The sequence below is a fragment of the Pseudophryne corroboree genome, chromosome 5 (assembly GCF_028390025.1).
Source record: "Pseudophryne corroboree isolate aPseCor3 chromosome 5, aPseCor3.hap2, whole genome shotgun sequence".
NCBI lineage: Eukaryota > Metazoa > Chordata > Amphibia > Anura > Myobatrachidae > Pseudophryne > Pseudophryne corroboree.
In genome coordinates, this window is record NC_086448.1 from 19161578 (window position 1) to 19174278 (window position 12701).

Below are 12701 nucleotides of genomic sequence, written 5' to 3' on the forward strand. Positions count from 1 at the left end.
ATATCAGGGGAGAGTCAGTAACTGGAGGAGGAACAATGATATCAGGGGAGAGTCAGTAACGGGAGGAGGAACAATGATATCAGGGGAGAGTCAGTAACGGGAGGAGGAACAATGATATCAGGGGAGAGTCAGTAACTGGAGGAGGAACAATGATATCAGGGGAGAGTCAGTAACCAGAGGAGGAACAATGATATCAGGGGAGAGTCAGTAACGGGAGGAGGAACAATGATATCAGGGAGAGTCAGTAACCGGAGGAGGAACAATGATATCAGGGGAGAGTCGGTAACCAGAGGAGGAACAATGATATCAGTGGAGAGTCAGTAACCGGAGGAGGAACAATGATATCAGGGGAGAGTCAGTAACGGGAGGAGGAACAATGATATCAGGGGAGAGTCAGTAACGGGAGGAGGAACAATGATATCAGGGGAGAGTCAGTAACGGGAGGAGGAACAATGATATCAGGGGAGAGTCAGTAACGGGAGGAGGAACAATGATATCAGGGGAGAGTCAGTAACGGGAGGAGGAACAATGATATCAGGGGAGAGTCAGTAACGGGAGGAGGAACAATGATATCAGGGGAGAGTCAGTAACGGGAGGAGGAACAATGATATCAGGGGAGAGTCAGTAACGGGAGGAGGAACAATGATATCAGGGGAGAGTCAGTAACCGGAGGAGGAACAATGATATCAGGGGAGAGTCAGTAACCGGAGGAGGAACAATGATATCAGGGGAGAGTCAGTAACGGGAGGAGGAACAATGGTATCAGGGGAGAGTCAGTAACCGGTGGAGGAACAATGATATCAGGGGACTATGTATGGTAGGGTTGCCCTACATGATGCATTTCCACACACATTTCACATTGGATCGGGGGAAAATGAGCAGTATTTATAGATGGTATCTCTGGATTTTTCTTTGTGTGTGTATTTGTAGCACTTCCCATGCAGACGCAGATAGCAGGGATAAAGCTATACACCAAAGCATGTCCAATAGAGGATATTTATTAGGCTTGTCCAAGCCCAGCAACGATCGGTCGCTCCAGAAGTCTCAGACACCAATACACTGTAAGCAGAAAATAATAAGATTTTACTCACCGGTAAATCTATTTCTCGTAGTCCGTAGTGGATGCTGGGACTCCGTAAGGACCATGGGGAATAGCGGCTCCGCAGGAGACTGGGCACAACTAAAGAAAGCTTTAGGACTACCTGGTGTGCACTGGCTCCTCCCACTATGACCCTCCTCCAGACCTCAGTTAGGATACTGTGCCCGGACGAGCTGACATAATAAGGAAGGATTTTGAATCCCGGGTAAGACTCATACCAGCCACACCAATCACACCGTATAACTCGTGATACTATACCCAGTTAACAGTATGAAATATAACTGAGCCTCTCAACAGATGGCTCAACAATAACCCTTTAGTTAGGCAATAACTATATACAAGTATCGCAAACAATCCGCACTTGGGATGGGCGCCCAGCATCCACTACGGACTACGAGAAATAGATTTACCGGTGAGTAAAATCTTATTTTCTCTGACGTCCTAAGTGGATGCTGGGACTCCGTAAGGACCATGGGGATTATACCAAAGCTCCCAAACGGGCGGGAGAGTGCGGATGACTCTGCAGCACCGAATGAGCAAACTCTAGGTCCTCCTCAGCCAGGGTATCAAACTTGTAGACTCTTGCAAAAGTGTTTGAACCCGACCAAGTAACAGCTCGGCAAAATTGTAAAGCCGAGACCCCTCGGGCAGCTGCCCAAGAAGAGCCCCTTTCCTCGTGGAATGGGCTTTTACAGATTTAGGGTGCGGCAGTCCAGCCGCAGAATGTGCAAGTTGAATCGTGCTACAGATCCAGCGAGCAATAGTCTGCTTAGAAGCAGGAGCACCCAGCTTGTTGGGTGCATATAGGATAAATAGCGAGTCAGTTTTCCTGACTCCAGCCACCTGGAAACATATATTTTTCAGGGCCCTGACTACGTCCAGTAACTTGGAATCCTCCAAGTCCCAAGTAGCCGCAGGCACCACAATAGTTTGGTTCACATGAAACACTGATACCACCTTAGGAAGGAATTGGGAACGAGTCCTCAATTCCGCCCTATCCATATAAAAAAAATCAGATAAGGGCTTTTGCATGATAAAACCGCCAATTCTGATACACGCCTGGCCGACGCCAAGGCCAACAGCATGACCACTTTCCACGTGAGGTATTTTAGCTCCACGGATTTAAGTGGCTCAACCCAATGCGACTTCAGGAAATCCAACACCACGTTGAGATCCCACGGTGCCACTGGAGGCACAAACGGGGGCTGACTATGCAGCACTCCCTTAACAAAAGTCTGAACTTCAGGCAGTGAAGCCAGTTCTATTTTGGAAGAAAATCGATAGAGCCGAAATCTGGACCTTAATGGAACCCAATTTTAGGCCCATAGTCACCCCCCCTGAATGTAGGAAGTGCAGAAATCGACCTAGCTGAAATTCCTCCGTTGGGGCCTTCCTGGCCTCACAGCACGCAACATATTTCCGCCATATGCGGTGATAATGGTTTGCGCTCACTTCTTTCCTAGCTTTAATTAGCGTAGGGATAACTTCCTCCGGAATGCCCTTTTCCTTCAGGATCCGGCGTTCAACCGCCATGCCGTAAAACGCAGCCGCGGTACGTCTTGGAACAGACAGGCCCCCTGCTGCAGCAGGTCCCGTCTGAGCGGCAGAGGCCATGGGTCCTCTGAGATCATTTCTTGGAGTTCTGGGTACCAAGCTCTTCTTGGCCAATCCGGAACAATGAGTATAGTTCTTACTCCTCTCCTTCTTATTATTCTCATTACCCTGGGTATGAGAGGCAGAGAAGGGAACACATACACCGACTGGTACACCCACGGTGTTACCAGAGCGTCCACAGCTATCGCCTGAGGGTCCTTTGACCTGGCGCAATATCTTTTTCGCTTTTTGTTGAGGCGGGACGCCATCATGTCCACCTGTGGCCTTTCCCAACGGTGTACAATCATTTGGAAGAATTCTGGATGAAGTCCCCACTCTCCCGGGTGGAGGTCGTGTCTGCTGAGAAAGTCTGCTTCCCAGTTGTCCACTCCGGGAATGAACACTGCTGACAGTGCTAACACGTGATTTTCCGCCCATCGGAGAATCCTTGTGGCTTCTGCCATCGCCGTCCTGCTTCTTGTGCCGCGCTGTCGGTTTACATGGGCGACTGCCGTGATGTTGTCTGACTGGATCAGCACCGGCTGGTGTTGAAGCAGGGGTTTTGCCTGACTTAGGGCATTGTAAATGGCCCTTAGTTCCAGAATATTTATGTGTAGGGAAGTCTCCTGACTTGTCCATAGTCCTTGGAAGTTTCTTCCCTGTGTGACTGCCCCCCAGCCTCGAAGGCTGGCATCCGTGGTCACCAGGACCCAGTCCTGTATGCCGAATCTGCGGCCCTCTAGAAGATGAGCACTCTGCAGCCACAACAGCGACACCCTGGCCCTTGGATACAGGGTTATCCGCCGATGCATCTGAAGATGCGACCCGGACCACTTGTCCAACAGATCCCACTGGAAGATCCTTGCATGGAACCTGCCGAATGGAATTTCTTCGTAAGAAGCTACCATCTTTCCCAGGGCTCGCGTGCATTGATGCACCGACACCTGTATTTGTATTAGGAGGTCTCTGTCTAGAGACGACAACTCCTTGGACTTCTCCTCCGGGAGAAACCCTTTTTTCTTGTTCTGTGTCCAGAACCATACCCAGGAACAGTAGACGCGTCGTAGGAACCAGCTGCGACTTTGGAATATTCAGAATCCAGCCGTGCTGTTGTAGCACTTCCCGAGATAGTGCTACTCCGACGAACAACTGCTCCCTGGACCTCGCCTTTATAAGGAGATCGTCCAAGTACGGGATAATTATTTCGGCCATTACCTTGGTAAATACCCTCGGTGCCGGGGACAGACCAACGGCAACGTCTGGAATTGGTAATGACAAACCTGTACCACAATTTTGAGGTACTCCTGGTGAGAAGGGTAAATAGGGATATGCAGGTAAGCATCCTTGATGTCCAGTGATACCATGAAATTCTCCAGGCTTGCAATAATCGCCCTGAGCGATTCCATTTTGAACTTGAACCTTCGTATATAAGTGTTCAAGGAGTTCAATTTTAGAATGGGTCTCACCGAACCGTCTGGTTTCGGTACCACAAACATTTTGGAATAGTAACCCCGGCCTTGTTGAAGGAGGGGTACCTTGATTTCACCTGCTGGAAGTACAGCTTGTGAATTGCCACCAGTACTACCTCCCTTTCTCCGAGGGCAGCAGGCAAGGCTGATGTGAGGTAACGGTGAGGGGGAGTCGCCTCGAACTCCAGCTTGTATCCCTGTGATACTACTTGCAGAACCTAGGGATCCACCTGTGGGCAAGACCACTGGTCCCTGAAGTTCCCGAGACGCGCCCCCACCGCACCTGTCTCCACCTGTGGAGCCCCAGCGTCATGCGGTGGACTCGGAGGAAGCGGGGGAAGATTTTTGATCCTGGGAACTGGCTGTCTGGTGCAGCTTTTTCCTTCTTCCCTTGTCTCTGTGCAGAAAGGAAGCGCCTTTGACCCGCTTGCTTTTCTGAAGCCGAAAGGACTGTACCTGAAAATACGGTGCTTTCTTAGGCTGTGAGGAAACCTGAGGTAAAAATGTTTTCTTCCCAGCTGTTGCTGTGGATACGAGGTCCCAGAGACCATCCCCAAACAATTCCTCACCCTTATAAGGCAGAATCTCCATGTGCCTTTTAAAGTCAGCATCACCTGTCCACTCCCGGGTCTCTAATACCCTCCTGGCAGAATGGACATTGCCTTAATTCTGGATGCCAGCCGGCAAATATCCCTCTGTGCATCCCTCATATATAAGACGACGTCTTTAATATGCTCTATGTTAGCAAAATATTATCTCTGTCTAGGGTGTTAATATTGACAGGGTATCAGACCACGCTGCAGCAGCACTATTCATGCTGAGGCAATTGCAGGTCTCAGTATAGTACCTGAGTGTGTATATACAGACTTCAGGATAGCCTCCTGCTTTTTATCAGCAGGCTCCTTCAAAGTGGCCGTATCCTAAGATGGCAGTGCCACCTTTTTTGACAAACGTGTGAGCGCCTTATCCACCCTAGGGGATATCTCCCAACGTGACCTATCCTCTGGCGGGAAAGGGTACGCCATCAGTAACTTTTTAGAAATTACCAGTTTCTTATTGGGGGAAACCACGCTTCTTTACACACTTCATTCACTCATCTGATGGGGGAACAAAACACTGGCTGCTTTTTCTCCCCAAACATAAAACCCCTTTTATGTGGTACTTGGGTTCATGTCAGAAATGTGTAACACATTTTTCATTGCCGAGATCATGCAACGGATGTTCCTAGTGGATTGTGTATATGTCTCAATCTCGTCGACACTGGAGTCAAACTCCGTGTCGACATCTGTGTCTGCCATCTGAGGTAACGGGCGTTTTTTGAGCCCCTGATGGCCTTTGAGACGCCTGGGCAGGCGCGGGCTGAGAAGCCGGCTGTCCCACAGCTGTTGCGTCATCCAGCCTTTTATGTAAGGAGTTGACATTGTCGGTTAATACCTTCCACCTATCCATCCACTCTGATGTCGGCCCCACAGGGGGCGACATCCCATTTATCGGCCTCTGCTCCGCCTCCACGTAACCTTCCTCATCCAACATGTCGACACAGCCGTACCGACACACCGCACACACACAGGGAATGCTCTGACTGAGGACAGGACCCCACAAAGTCCTTTGGGGAGACAGAGAGAGAGTATGCCAGCACTCACCAGAGCGCTATATAATGCAGGGATTAACACTATAACTGAGTGATTTTTCCCCCAATAGCTGCTTGTATACACATATTGCGCCTAAATTTAGTGCCCCCCCTCTCTTTTTAACCCTTTGAGCCTGAAAACTACAGGGGAGAGCCTGGGGAGCTGTCTTCCAGCTGCACTGTGAAGAGAAAATGGCGCCAGTGTGCTGAGGGAGATAGCCCCGCCCCTTTTTCGGCTGACTTTTCTCCCACTTTTTTCAGGAATTCTGGCAGGAGTAATTTATCACATATATAGCCCTGGGACTATATATTGTGATGATTTGCCAGCCAAGGTGTTTATATTGCTGCTCAGGGCGCCCCCCCCCCCCCAGCGCCCTGCACCCATCAGTGACCGGAGTGTGAAGTGTGTATGAGGAGCAATGGCGCACAGCTGCAGTGCTGTGCGCTACCTTGTTAAAGACCGAGGTCTTCTGCTGCCGATTTTCCGGACCACTTCTTGCTTCTGGCTCTGTAAGGGGGACGGCGGCGCGGCTCCGGGACCGAACGATCGAGGTCGGGTCCTGTGTTCGATCCCTCTGGAGCTAATGGTGTCCAGTAGCCTAAGAAGCCCAAACTATCTCCAGTCAGGTAGGTTCGCTTCTTCTCCCCTTAGTCCCTCGCTGCAGTGAGTCTGTTGCCAGCAGATCTCACTGTAAAATAAAAAACCTAAAATATACTTTCTTTCTAGGAGCTCAGGAGAGTCTCCTAGTGTGCATCCAGCTCGACCGGGCACAAGATTCTAACTGAGGTCTGGAGGAGGGTCATAGTGGGAGGAGCCAGTGCACACCAGGTAGTCCTAAAGCTTTCTTTAGTTGTGCCCAGTCTCCTGCAGAGCCGCTATTCCCCATGGTCCTTACGGAGTCCCAGCATCCACTTAGGACGTCAGAGAAAAATGATTTACAAATGATAGTGACAAACAAGGATCCTATAAACCGGGCTGCATGTGTTTAATGTGATTTACGCAGGACTGCCTGCGGGAACAGCAATGTGCCAGATACTTGTCAGAGTTTAAGTTGAGTAGTTTGGGGGAAGCGTCGCCACCTCTGCCCATAGTAATCCTCGCCATTTGCTGGCTCTCCAATTGCCAGGCATTTACCTCATTGTATGTACACAACACTACATGTAACACAGGCTGCATCAGACCACCCGGTGCTATACATCGCATAGAGCGGCTCTCTAACCAGTCGCCATTCTTAGGGGTAAGGCTGGCTCACATGGGGAAAAGTGCAACAGTCCTGTGTAATAACGTCTGTGGAATAAGGTGTCATTACTGTATACAGAAAGCTTGAAGCAAAAGCTAGACGTGCTGGCCCCAGCAGCATAAGGCGACCTTGTGTAAAACCTCTGTCCTGTACAGGAAGGACCTCCAGTGTCTACCGACCACCAGTCACTGGACTCACAGACAGAGGATGAGATGTGCGCACAGTAACGTTGATGTCAGATTTTCGGGATGGATAGACGGCTGGAATAATATACATGTGCCACTGATGCCACCTTGTATGAGAGACTGGAGAGAAGAAGAACTTAGAGCAGGACGTAGATGTTCTGAATAATCTGCCAGGGGAACACGCTACAACTCTACAGCAATACCAGCCAGTGCATCAGTGCCACCAGTCCGTAATGCAGGAGAATCCACTTCAACCACAGTTCATACCAATTCTTGAGTGTTGTACTCTTCTTTGACTCCGCTGCCAGGGCTCAATACGCCATGCAATTACCGACCGCCCTTTATGACGGCCACAAAGGTCCACTTGAGACGCACGTACTCATGTCACACAAGATACAGTTTATTTAAAATGACCAACAATCTGTACAGCGGTGGGCAGGCGGAAATAAATAATTAGAACAATGGAACAGAATGAAATAATCCGACTGGACATTATGAGTTACAAGGTGAGAAATCCCGGCGCACCTATGCACAAAGACCAGAGAGCGCCACAGCTGGCATCACCGCGTCACACTCCATGTAATAGAGGCGCGGAGACCGCATCAGACACTGCCAGTCTGTGCAGGAACCCTGTAACACGTATTTTTCATAGTGACGACTAGTATTTGGATATTATATATACAGTACATCGGATGCTCTAATACTATTGGAAGAGAAGCGGTGTTAGAAATATGCAACTGGGTGGAACGGTAACAAACGTCAGACGCTGCGTGACGCCCAAATCTGGGTGAGGGGAGTAGAGGAAAGACGGTCACCCCCATACCAACGCAGCAGAGCAGCAATGTTACTTGGCCTCAATAACGTGGGCACGTCTATCTGTTCTAGAAATGTGCATGAATAACAACACATACATGTAATATATACATGTGCACAGGCCCTCAGAGCAATCATGTGACCGTACCATACATGTGTATCTGGGATATAACAGTGACAGTCACTGGGATGATGAATGCTGCCCACCCGTGGCACGAGGTGTGTCTGCAGGGGGAGATCATGTGATCATGTTGTCACCTCTCAGGGTCACGTAAACAACATTATCTTCCTCTCTTCGCAAAACATGTCAACCCGTTCCAGACACGGTGCAGATTACAACCAGCGCATCAGAAAAATTCCGGTATCCGGATGGAAGGCTGGCAGTCATTAGACGGAGACTGGCAGACACCAAACAGCCGACAGTCAATAGGTCATCGGGGTCATAAGGTCAACACTTTGTGGGTTTTTTCACCATTTTTAGGGTTAGGATTGGGCTCTTGGGGGACCAGTTAGGGTTAGGCACCAAGGGGGGTGACGGATAGGGTTAGACACCCGGGGGAGGGGGGGTATTAGGGTTATATTTGGGCTAAAATAAAATATGTGTCGCCCATTGTCATGTTAACCTTTTCGCCGTCAACCTATTAACCCCGTGGACTTAATCATGTGTCAACCATTCACCGTCGACCTAGTCACTGTTAACGGTCAATCTTTTAATCAACACCCAAAAATGATCATACAGTACAATTATCATACAAGCCCAAACTACAGATCAAGCTTAGGGCACATCTGGTTCACCAGCTGTTGTTGAACTACAAGTTCCAGCACACCCTGCTGACCTGACCTGCAGTCCAACAAAGGTGAGCACCCCTACTACGAAGCATAGGTTAGAAGCGTGTCCCGTTACTTCCTCCAATCTATCAGGTTATTCCCTATACAGCTCAGGAGGACGACTAGAAATAAATAAATAAATAAGAACACATTAAATTAAACAGCATCACAGCAATAAAACACGGCAGCATTATAATCAGAGTCCCATGTAGTGACAGATACGGAATAAATATACTCTGCAGTTGTATCGCACACATGTTGCTTATGTAATGTCACATATGCACTTTGCTATTATAATGTTGCAGGTTTTATGTAATGCTGGAAACAAGTAAAACAAAAGGTGCACTTAGACCACGTCAGAGGTCACATACCTTCAATCTTCCTGTGTTGCAACATGACCGAAACACTATGTAACAGATAAATATCCTCTTCCATGCTGACCTCTTGTACAGGCTCCCACAGTGATCCCATGTGGAGACTGGGCGGAGCCAGGCAACTCACGGGAGGAGCCTCACAACTCACGGGAGGAGCCTCACAACTCGTGGGAGAAGCCTCACAACAGCAAATCATGGGAGGAGCCTCACAACTCATGGGAGGAGCCAGGCAACTCGTGGGAAACGCTGTTACCGGATCAATGGAAATACCAGAGGCCATTTATGAAGTGCAAATCAATGCGCAATGTAAAACCAGCTTTGGCAGAGCAGCAGTAATGATGCGCCTAGTTTTGCAGAGCAGTGCAAGGACAAGGTTGCAGCTTGCGTAGCGAGGCTATAGTAAAGAGATAAAGGGATGAAAAGCCCACGTTCATTATGAGCAGGGGGCAAACAGCCGCTCTGGCTCCATGAAAGGCCCTGACATTTCTACTAGCTCAGAGACGGCAGTTTATACTTTTAATAGGACATGAAGCCATATTTGTTAAAGTGAGGAATGTAATAAAAAGCTTTGCGGACACAAACATCCCAGTGTCCCCTCATTAAGGAGAGAAATAAAACCGTTTAATTAAATGAAAGGTGTGGCTATAAAGTGGTAGGAGGGGCAGCCGCGCACCTTCATGTGCGCTGTGTGGACAAACCAGCGTACCGGAGGGTAACCAAGCAGTACCGCAGTGCGCATGAAGTGCACTCCATAAATGATCCCCGCCAGCTTTCCTGAACGCGTACGCGTCTACCTATAGCTCACCACTAGATGGCAGTGTCACTGATCCATGCATGACACGGGATATAGGAAGTAGAACAGACGTGACTGCTTATCCCATAAGCTCACTAACGGAAACCATCACATTATATGTGCTGCAGTGCTAGAGAGTCACTCTGGGGAAATGTCCGTGGGGCCCTGGAGAGAGAGGGCCCAGTCCTGCAGTCCGTACGCTGCACTTTGGTCCGAGGTGCGTAGGGTCATTATTGCCGCAGCAGATGAAGCGTCCGCTCCGTGGTTTCTGTACAGGATGGGAAGGCAGGTGGTGGCGGAGACCTCTCCTCATATAATGAGATGTTACAGTCACACAATATTCCTGTAATCGCAGAGTTCTGCTATAGAACGGCTTCCATGAAGCTGGTGTCCAGGTGCTGGATCAGGACCCGGATGAAGGACATTTCCTTCCTGGTGTTCTCAAAGATGATACGCGGATCATCCGATTGGCAGCGCAGGCAGTTTGGCGCCATTACCATGGCTAGGTTACTGATGTCCATCTTTGTGACAGCCACATTGGCTGGCTGTGCAAACACCTGGAGGACAGGACACAAGGAGTTACAGAGAAGCCAATCAGGAGATGATTATAGGGCCCTTGTATTTGCAGACTACAGATAAGAATAGGCACTATGAATGTTAAATCCTGGATACATTTATATAATATGTCAGTATTAGGGATGGGTTTAGGGCCGGGCTGCTTAGGGACATCATTATTATAACACTTAATCTAACACTTTGGGGTTGGTGTGGCCGGGCTGCTTAGGGACATCATTATTATAACACTTAATCTAACACTTTGGGGTTGGTGTGGCCGGGCTGCTTAGGGACATAATTATTGTAACATTTAATCTAACACTTTGGAGTTGATATGGTCGGGCTGCTTAACATCATTATTGTAACACTTAATCTAACACTTCGGGGATGGTTTGGTCGGGGTGCTTAACATCAATATTGTAACACTTAATCTAACACTTCGGAGTTCATGTGACCGGGCTGCTTAACATCATTATTGTAACACTTAATCTAACACTTCGGAGTTGATGTGGCCGGGCTGCTTAGGGACATCATTATTATAACACTTAATCTAACACTTCGGAGTTGATGTGACCGGGCTGCTTAGGAACATCATTATTGTCACTTTAAAACTTTTTGTACCTAAACTGATTTTCACTAATGTAACACTTTTTAACTCAGTAATTACTACTTTCCCCCTATAACGCTTTTATAGTACTGAACTGCTACTTCCTATTAATGTAACACCTTTTAACACTTAAACGGCTACTTCTCACTAGTGTGATGCCTTGGCGCCGGTGGGTTGTGCTGGCTCTGTGCTTGAGCCTTAGGAATGTTAGGTACCCACCTGATGAGGTCACCTGGCTGTGGTAGGTGGGCCCATATTTTTGGGCCACAAATTATGCTAAGAACCTTAATTTAATTCCATTTTAAATTGCAGATGAAGTGAATGAGGTAACAGCCAGGTACGGAGTGTGAGTGTACTCAGGGATAATACGTTATGTTACCTGGAGGAAGTGAATGAGGTAACAGCCAGGTACGGAGTGTGAGTGTACTCAGGGATAATACATTATGTTACCTGGAGGAAGTGGATGAGGCGACAGCTAGATACGGAGTGTGAGTGTACTCAGGAATAATACGTTATGTTACCTGGAGGAAGTGGAAGCCAGGTACGGAGTGTGAGTGTACTAAGGAGTAATACGTTATGTTACCTGGAGGAAGTGGATGAGGCGACAGCCAGATACGGAGTGTGAGTGTACTCAGGAATAATACGTTATGTTACCTGGAGGAAGTGGATGAAATGACAGCCAGGTACGGAGTGTGAGTGTACTCAGGGATAAAAAGTTATGTTACCTGGAGGAAGTGGATGAGGTGACAGCCAGGTACGGAGTGTGAGTGTACTCAGGAGTAATACGTTCGGTTACCTGGAGGAAGTGGATGAGGTGACAGCCAGGTACGGAGTGTGAGTGTACTCAGGAGTAATACGTTATGTTACCTGGAGGAAGTTGATGAGGTGACAGCCAGATACGGAGTGTGAGTGTACTCAGGAATAATACGTAATGTTACCTGAAGGAAGTGGATGAAGTGGCAGCCAGGTACGGAGTGTGAGTGTACTAAGGAGTAATACGTTATGTTACCTGGAGGAAGTGGATAAGGCGACAGCCAGATACGGAGTGTGAGTGTACTCAGGAGTAATACGTTATGCTACCTGGAGGAAGTGGATGAGGTGACAGCCAGGTAAGGAGTGTGAGTGTACTCAAGAATAATACGTTATGTTACCCGGAGGAAGTGGATGAAATGACAGCCAGGTACGGAGTGTGAGTGTACTCAGGAGTAATACGTTCGGTTACCTGGAGGAAGTGGATGAGGTGACAGCCAGGTACGGAGTGTGAGTGTACTCAGGAGTAATACGTTATGTTACCTGGAGGAAGTTGATGAGGCGACAGCCAGATACGGAGTGTGAGTGTACTCAGGAATAATACGTTATGTTACCTGGAGGAAGTGGATGAAATGACAGCCAGGTACGGAGTGTGAGTGTACTCAGGGATAAAAAGTTATGTTACCTGGAGGAAGTGGATGAGGTGACAGCCAGGTACGGAGTGTGAGTGTACTCAGGAGTAATACGTTCGGTTACCTGGAGGA

The 12701-nt window shown here is 48.5% G+C and overlaps 1 protein-coding gene across 4 annotated transcripts in view; it reads right to left on the bottom strand.

Moving 5' to 3' along the window:
• The window catches only part of ARHGAP39 (Rho GTPase activating protein 39), a 549832-nt gene that overhangs the window by 156803 nt on the left and 380328 nt on the right, over positions 1–12701 (bottom strand). Inside the window, exon 9 of one of the 4 annotated variants that reach the window (XM_063921118.1) lies at positions 7597–10582. The exons of the other annotated variants lie outside the window; for them this stretch is intronic. Coding sequence (XP_063777188.1) covers positions 10388–10582 — 195 coding nt within the window. The 3' untranslated portion in view covers positions 7597–10387. Of the gene's footprint in view, positions 1–7596; positions 10583–12701 lie in introns of those variants that run through there. 4 annotated transcript variants of the gene reach the window in all.